This window comes from Ciona intestinalis, chromosome 6 (genome assembly GCF_000224145.3).
Source record: "Ciona intestinalis chromosome 6, KH, whole genome shotgun sequence".
Classification (NCBI taxonomy): domain Eukaryota; kingdom Metazoa; phylum Chordata; class Ascidiacea; order Phlebobranchia; family Cionidae; genus Ciona; species Ciona intestinalis.
In genome coordinates, this window is record NC_020171.2 from 1,250,594 (window position 1) to 1,258,658 (window position 8,065).

The 8,065-nt window shown below is 33.8% G+C and overlaps 3 protein-coding genes across 3 annotated transcripts in view; 1 reads left to right on the forward strand and 2 right to left on the reverse strand.

Moving 5' to 3' along the window:
• Positions 1-3,015, forward strand: part of LOC100181761 (xanthine dehydrogenase/oxidase-like) — a 14,355-nt gene extending 11,340 nt beyond the window's left edge. The window contains exons 26-30 of the mRNA XM_026834856.1: positions 3-104; positions 368-560; positions 1,221-1,409; positions 1,637-1,804; positions 2,161-3,015. Of these exons, the coding sequence (XP_026690657.1) occupies positions 3-104; positions 368-560; positions 1,221-1,409; positions 1,637-1,804; positions 2,161-2,217 (709 nt within the window). The 3' untranslated portion in view covers positions 2,218-3,015. The remainder of the gene's footprint in view (positions 1-2; positions 105-367; positions 561-1,220; positions 1,410-1,636; positions 1,805-2,160) is intronic.
• LOC100185997 (eukaryotic translation initiation factor 5A) lies at positions 2,921-5,429 on the reverse strand. The gene is made up of 4 exons (XM_002127530.5): positions 5,232-5,429; positions 4,680-4,784; positions 3,842-3,976; positions 2,921-3,509 (listed from the first exon to the last, which is right to left on the reverse strand). The coding sequence occupies exons 1-4, from the start codon at positions 5,373-5,375 to the stop codon at positions 3,444-3,446; spliced, it is 450 nt and encodes a 149-aa protein (XP_002127566.1). The 5' UTR covers positions 5,376-5,429; the 3' UTR covers positions 2,921-3,443.
• Positions 5,430-6,479: 1,050 nt separating this feature from the next.
• LOC100175812 (multiple coagulation factor deficiency protein 2 homolog) lies at positions 6,480-7,972 on the reverse strand. Its single transcript, XM_009860534.3, has 3 exons — positions 7,605-7,972; positions 7,328-7,443; positions 6,480-7,091 (listed from the first exon to the last, which is right to left on the reverse strand). The coding sequence occupies exons 1-3, from the start codon at positions 7,721-7,723 to the stop codon at positions 6,883-6,885; spliced, it is 444 nt and encodes a 147-aa protein (XP_009858836.1). The 5' UTR covers positions 7,724-7,972; the 3' UTR covers positions 6,480-6,882.
• Between the last annotated feature and the right edge of the window lie 93 nt (positions 7,973-8,065).

The window sequence follows — 8,065 nt, forward strand, 5'->3', positions numbered from 1 at the left end:
AGGTTGAAACCACTGCAAGAAAGGAATCCTGGCCTTGGTTGGGAAGATGTTGTTATGAAAGCTTATCTATCTCGAATTAGTCTTTCTGCTACTGGGTTTCATGGGTAAGTTCTGATAATTAATGTACTGTAGGTAATACATAAGGTACATACTTATATTGGGGGTTGTAGGGGTTTAGGAAGGTACCCATGTTATAACTTGACAGTGAGCATGGGGTGTATGAATACACCATGTGTGTCCGGTGTATAGGAAGACACCCATGTGATAACTGGACAGTGAGCAGGATGTGACTGCATTTACAACTTCTTGATTGAACAAAAAACTGTTATACTTACCTTACATTTATCCACATCCATGTTTATACTAGGACACCAGAGATAGGATATGAATGGGACAAACAGTCGGGTTTATGTGTTGGCCGCCCATTCAATTACTTTACTTATGGTGTGGCTGTTTCTGAAGTAGAAGTGGACTGTCTAACTGGGGACCATATTGTCAGGCAAACTGATATTGTCATGGACTGTGGGAAAAGTCTTAACCCTGCAATTGATATTGGACAGGTCAGATGTTTGTGTTGTATGAATTGTCTTGTTTAAAACCTACACAGTATTTGAATAAAATGAAATGAAAATGTACTTATTTATGCTTGAAAAATGAAATGAAAATGTACTTATTTATCCTTAAAAAATGAAATGAAAATGTACTTATTTATCCTTGAAAAATGAAATGAAAATGTACTTATTTATGCTTGAAAAATGAAATGAAAATGTACTTATTTATCCTTAAAAAATGAAATGAAAATATACTTATTTATCCTTAAAAAATGAAATGAAAATGTACTTATTTATGCTTGAAAAATGAAATGAAAATGTACTTATTTATCCTTAAAAAATGAAATGAAAATGTACTTATTTATGCTTGAAAATGAAATGAAAATGAATTTATTTATCCTTGCGAAGCAATGACAATCATAATAACAGGGGTGTTCTGTTTCATTCATCCCGTTTACTAGTTGCCATGGGCGATTGGAACAAATGTTTGTCTGGTGTATAAGATTACTGATAGTATAACTTGACAGTGAGCATGAGGTGTTTGAAAACACTTGGCAAAAATTATATGAACTACAATCTGTGTAAATTAAATACAAGGAATCATTAATTTTAGGCTTCCAAGATCCAGTCTGAACCAGTAAATACCAGTCTAATCTAGTTTATATACAGATTGAAGGTGCTTTCACCCAGGGGTATGGTTTGTTTACATTAGAAGAGCCATTACTGTTGAACAATGGCCACTTGCTAACTAAGGGTCCAGGGGCTTATAAGATCCCTGGATTTGGAGATTGCCCACATCAGTTTAATGTTCACCTTTTAAGAAACGCACCAAACAAAAGAGCGATTTTTTCTTCAAAGGTATTTTAGGTCCGCGATTGCTAAACAATTTTTGTGAGTCTTTAGTCAACTTCTAAAGTAAATATATCTGCTGCCATTTTTAATAAAAGTACTGTTTTTACTGATTGTTGCTGTTTCAATTAATCTGATCTGTGTTACTGTATTCAAAGAAATAAAGAATAATTCATGTTATGTCATTTAACTTAAATTTCTGTACTAAAAATGTACATTAATATGCCTGTTCTTAGGGTGTAGGAGAGCCTCCCTTATTCCTTGCTGCCTCTGTGTTTTTTGCAATCAAAAACGCCATTGTTAGCGCTCGAATAGAATCCGGCTTGTCCCCAGATTTTCGTTTGGACAGTCCAGCTACTGTGGAACGAATCCGAATGTCTTGTGGGGATAAATTCACTCTGCAGGTTGTGTTTAAGTTTTTTTATTTTTTTTAAATATGTGGTATGAGGTGTATTTATTTCACTATTACATGCTTAATTCTTTTAATTAAAACTTATTTATATTAAGAATAACTGAATGAATGTGTGTAACTTGTTTTTAACCTCCATGGTGGGCAGCGAGAGACGTTATACTTATAACAATGGTGTTTAGTTCACACACCTTATGCGAATTTCACCCACAATGACAGCATGGTATACCAGTTTTTAGTGCTGAGATGTATGTATTTCATAACTTAGGTGTTTTGCTGTTTAAAAACACTTTAACCTTCACACTGTTATAGGTTATTAGGTACATGTTACAAATTTTTTGTTTTTTATAGCACCAAAAGCATAGTGGAGAGGAGACATCTGGTACAACATGGTGCTTTCCTGCTTAAAAGTTGAATTAATTACCTTAATTTCCGGGCAGCATTATTTATGTTTAGGTTTCTAAATGTGTCTAATTAGCTATTTTTTAAATTTGTTATTCTGGAACAAGTTAAAATGCTTAATAATCAAAAACTACGATTTAAATCCAAGCTGGAACTTTCACCAATTACTAAATTAAATTTATTTTAGATAAAAATTAGATGTTTTACAATCTAAAATGCCCTGCTGGTTTACTTACTTTATTTATCAAGGAAAATGGCGTTAAACCTGGAATTCAGTCTCGTTAAATTTTGCTTCAATTTAAGTTCCATTTTAATATTGTGATAGTTTTGGCTTGCATAGTATTATGGGTGTTTTTTAATTTCCTAGGAGCTACCTTTTTTGTGAAAAGTATTTGTAGTTTAATGATTATACAACTTTTAATTAAATAAGAGAATCTTTTATGTTATAATTTGTTGTCCAAACGCACTAATAGAATATTTCACTCCGGTTTTAAAAGTTCACCAGGCTGTAGTACAGGGGTTGAACTCTTATATAATCATTGTCGGGGTTGAACTCTTATATAATCAGAGGGTCAGAGGTGTATAAAACACCTGTATTCTAACATTTTCTAGCCACGTGGGGGATGCAGCAGATTACACTCAAGTTTATAGACCCCTCCTGAAATAGAACTATATATAGGTTCAAAACAGACTCACAAGTACAACAATCTTAACTAACATTCTGTTGCATTACACTTCACACGATTGCTAACACCGGCAAATTTTCTTACGCCAAAACCAATATTGTACATGCACGTACACAAATAAAACTGTTTCAAGTGAAATTAAAGTCTTCTAGGTGTCCACAAATAAGCAATAGGGCCGGGTTAAAAGCACCCCAAGGGAATTAAATTAATTGGTATCCGCTGACAAGTAACTGAACTTTTGTATCAATAAAATTTTCAGTTGGCACTGACCAGGGGACAAGGGGTCACATTAACATACGAGTCCTATCATTTACATTCGGGGACCTCGGGGTTAAACCGTTTTACATGCGGCTACAACAGAGCGAAAACGAGGCTTTTGTGAGAGATTAAAAAAAGAACTGAGGACCATTGTGGTAAGTTGGTATGTACATTTGAAAATTATTTAATTCTTTTGCAGATTTTTACATTCGAACTTTTCTAGGAAGTCCAGGTTTTGGGTAATAATTTGAAAATGCCCAATTGAGAACAGTAGTGTTGGTTGGTTGTTTAATCATCATTCTTTTCCTTTGCTGTAATCACCTTTTCACGTCCCAACGCTGCCAAAATTGTTATCTAAAAACAAAAAGTTTATTTTTAATTCTATATGGGTAGGGTCTATGTCAAGGACCTAAGATTTAGGCAAGAACTGGCCCATTACCCTAAGACACAGAAAGTTTTATGTAAGTCGACACTTTACACAACACAGTACCCAACCCCATTGAGAAAAAATTAGGCTGATTGGTAATTTGTGGTTTCCTTAAATATGTTAAAAAGTAAAGCTTTAATTAGCAACTAAAAACCTTCCAATCAGAGTGTAACTATAGGATTCTGGCACAAAAATATGCATCGTATTTTAAAATTTGAATTTAATTCAAACAAAATGGGTGAACAACACAATTACTTACATAACAATCTGACCCAGACTCTATGATCTTATGAATGCTGTCCAGCATAGGTTTTTCTTCAACCTTCAGCTCCCTTGTGTCGCCATCTTCCTCCATAATAGTAACCTGCTGATCAGCAACGTCCACGTCGACAACCTGTGCACAATTTTTGGTTTAAACAATTAGAAGATTAAAACATTGTTAAAAAACAGTAAAACACTAGTTAAAAAGATTATTTTGTAGGGGTAAATGGGGATCTGGACCATTGAATTGAAAACGGGTTGAATATTATTTGCCTTTTAATGTGATCATGTGAGGTATTAATACGTCGGCAATAAATACTTTAAATGCGAATAAGCGTGATGTATTCCAGCGTTAAAAGATTGAAAATTACCGCTCTGGCCCTTTTTGTTAGAATAAAAGAAATACCCATGCTTTATTGCTCCTACAGTGGTCCCTAATAAAACTACAGGTTGCAAGCAGTTGCAAACAGTTGCAGATATTTTGTTTATTTTGACCAGAAACGCTCAGCCTTGTCCAATAGATGTCAAATGACCATACGAGTTCTCAAACCAACTTTGGGTAAGGTACCTCAAATGGATTTTGAGTTATGGAAATAACCAAAACATCTCCTACCGCATAATGGTGTTTTGATCATAACTCAAAAATCATTTTAGGTATCGAACTGAAAGTTGGTTTGTTAAACTCGTATGGTCATTTTTTATCTATTGGACATGGTTGCATAGCATTTCTGTTCAAAATAACCAAAATATCTGCAACCGCTTGCAAACCGTAGTTTTATTATGGACCCCTCCTAGACCTAAGCACAATCAGAAGAAAATAAACAACAACAATTGACCTGGACTTCAGTTCTTTTTATATTTGGAACCTGCATATTATGAGTAGAAGGACTGATGTCCTCGTACTTTTTGCTGTCAAAAATATCAATCCCAACCATATGGACCTATAAAGAAAGCTTACTTTAGCGTATAGCTATTATAAAATGTAACTTGATTTAGCCTCGGCTGGAAAACAAGTGGTTATAACACGGGTTTCTCACGCCTCCTGTCAGCTTACAAGTTACTATTTAAGCTAATTTGAGGGTTATTATAAAATGTATATATATTTATATAAAAGATACAGTACTTTTTGAAATACACATTGTAGGTTATAATATATATATATAGTTTAAAAGTAAAAAAAATGTTGCGAAATCGTTTTGCCCATTCAGTAGATGTATAAATCAAAATGCATGCCAAAATTAGTCATCATAAATATTCTTTCATTACTTTAACTGTAAATACCCATGGAATCAAAATATTTTGGCATAACGGGCGTAACGGGCCTATTTAGCCTAAATCCCAGGTCCTTAACAAGGGTCTCAGCTACATAGAATATAAGATAACGTTACCTTTGCGTGGCCGTGCTTTCCAGTTTTTGAAGTAGACATGTCCACGATTTTAACGGCATGACCCTTGATCATAACGTGACCATTTTTACGTAATGCAGAGCATTGCATAGGGTAAGTCATGGATGCACCGGAGTCATTTGACATTTTTCTAAATTTTGGTAGAATTTACGATTTGACTTTATAAATTACTCTGACCCTGTTGAAAAGAAAAGTTTAGATAAAAGCTTTTCTGACATAACCTTTCCAGATTTTGCCATTTTGCGCAGTGTATACATTTTTCGTTCACTCTAAAAAATTTTTCATCTATTATAATTTTACCTTCGACTTTATTTTCCTATTTCACCACATTGCTGTAACCTAAAACACCATGCTGTCGCCAAGGGGCGGTCAGCCGAACTTTTTCAATTCCTTTTTCTTTATGGCAAATAAGGCGTGACGTGTTGATTTTTAAAGTTACCCAAAATTAAATTACTTAAGAAACTTTAAATCTTTGAAGCTACATTGATTTGTTTGTATAATATGTATAGTTTTATACCAAATGGTTAATTCATCTCTTTTAAATTAAAAGACTTTCTAAAAATAGCAAACAAATGTAACTATTCCAAATCTCCCTTTAAAGTCTACAAAAAACGTGTTTTCTTATCAACATAGAAAAGTAATAACATAATCGTATAAATCGGGGAGCAGCATTGCACACCAAAAAGATTAAAACCAATCTCTTTGCTGCACACCGTATGTAATGAATACGCGTGCATGGTGCACACATTTTTCAAACCTTTATTTAACTGTACTTGGATTTCGCAAACGAATCTAATTCAGTATAAGATTTTTTCAGGAGATAAATTAAAAGTGACAGATATAACTGTAGAGGCCTCGAGAACCCTGCGAATTTAGATATTTGAACCTACTGCCCATCGGTGCAACGCACACCAAAACCTTTGACCAAAACTGGCTATTAAACGTTACTAACGGAATAATGCCGATAAAGTCACTAACGTATTAAACAAGCAGCTGTCACAGTCGTTTTTTACACGCCCAACATAGAATACTATTAGTTTGTATACTTATCAATACCCTATCTAGAGAGTGAACAAATCCATACATAGTGCACTGTTCACTCTTTAAGACAAAACCGCAGGTCCGAGTTATCAAGTTACACTTTTGTTATGTGTAAAATCGTTGACATATTGAATATCAGGACATCCAAATACAGTTACTTGTTTGTAATGTGTATATATAGGACCACAGTTTAATTATTCAGGTATAATAAGCGTTTATTCACCATAAAAAATAACACTTAAATGGGTAATGATAAACAGGGTAAAACACCACAAAACAGTACTACACTCCATTTTGAACTGATTAAACAAACATTCATTTTTAACCGAAAGTTATTTTAAGTGCGTAGGTTTTATATAATTTCTGCAGCAGGGAAGTTGTCAAAATAGCAAATAAATATAAATAATTTTGCAACATAACAGAGGAAGTACATAATTTTAAATAATAATTTGAAATTGGCAGTTCTTCTAACCAAACAGGGTGTTTAAATTGCTACTTTTCTATTTTAAAACATACATAAAATATGTGGGATAAAGTAAAAGCAAAAAAGAAGAAGGCAATGGAAAAAGGCAACAAGAGTGAGAATTGATTATTATGCATCCGGGTTTGCGTCTTGATAAGGAGTGATATATTCTTGAAAATCTAGTTTCCCATCATTGTTTCTATCCTGATATTTTAACACGTCGTCTATAATGGTCACTAGCTGGTCGTCTGAGAATTTACGACCCCCCTCAGTGACACCATCGGGATTCTCAGCATGTTCAGTATGGTGCAGGATTGATGCCACTATCTCATTTCCATCTAGTTAAAATGAATAAATAAATGTAACTTGCTTTATAATCCTCCTGTGACATGGCAACAAGAGTCATGTAATCCTCCTGTGACATGGCAACAAGAGTCATTTTAATTTTTAACACAGGTGTTTTATTTCATACACCTTGTGCCAGCTTACTAGTCACAACGATGCAAATGGATGATTTTCTATCCAAGTAACACTATATTAAAATAACAGCACAGTAAAAAAAGCACATATATACCAAGTTTTTCATCTTTATCGTAGTCATGCTGGCGAAAGTAGTGAAATTGAAGCTCATTAATGCTCATGTCTTCTGGACTTTTGTCAATAACACCTTCTAAATCTTCTTTCAAATGCCTGTCGATGAAAATGTATTCATACATGATAATACAAAATTAGAAATGACATTTTAGATACCTGTTATGCACTTTAGTATATTTATAATGGAAATATGAAATGACATTTTAGGTATACTATTGTACAATTTAGTATATTTACATATTTATAAAGGTACATACGCTTTGTTATATTCAGTGCTTGCATCCATTTCCACAGAGAGAGGTTCTTGACATACACTTACTGCTATAAACATTGCAAACAGAGAAACATACTGCATAAGACAAGATCCTGAAGACATTATTACCAAATTGCACAAAAAGTCCCGGCCTAAAAACAAACGGAATTAATATTAAACCAAAACTTGATAAAAATGATACTGTCTCCATACAATCGCGTGTACAGATACCATTTAAAGTATGTATAGTAGTCAAATGTCGCTTTTGCTTGCGGCTATTTTCCTAGGAACGGACACGTATTGGTACTGACACTCAGCTGATTTCTTTGTTTTGTTTAATGTTTATGTATTGTATTAAGCCCGTGTTTTGTACGTAATTGGGTTATCTACCAGCTGGTAGTGGTAAACAGAATACGCGAGCAGCTTACGTTATGTATGTAGTTCTTCGTGATGCAAGTTCTTTGT

Coding starts and splice junctions, on each gene's coding strand:
- LOC100185997 (XM_002127530.5), bottom strand. CDS start 5,375: ATGTCAAATGACTCCGGTGCATCCATGACTTACCCTATGCAATGCTCT. Junction 4,785..5,231: donor GAAAGCACGGCCACGCAAAG/GTAACGTTATCT, acceptor CTTTCTTTATAG/GTCCATATGGTTGGGATTGA. Junction 3,977..4,679: donor TAAAAAGAACTGAAGTCCAG/GTCAATTGTTGT, acceptor AATTGTGCACAG/GTTGTCGACGTGGACGTTGC.
- LOC100175812 (XM_009860534.3), bottom strand. CDS start 7,723: ATGTCTTCAGGATCTTGTCTTATGCAGTATGTTTCTCTGTTTGCAATG. Junction 7,444..7,604: donor AGCACTGAATATAACAAAGC/GTATGTACCTTT, acceptor TTTCATCGACAG/GCATTTGAAAGAAGATTTAG. Junction 7,092..7,327: donor CGATAAAGATGAAAAACTTG/GTATATATGTGC, acceptor CATTTTAACTAG/ATGGAAATGAGATAGTGGCA.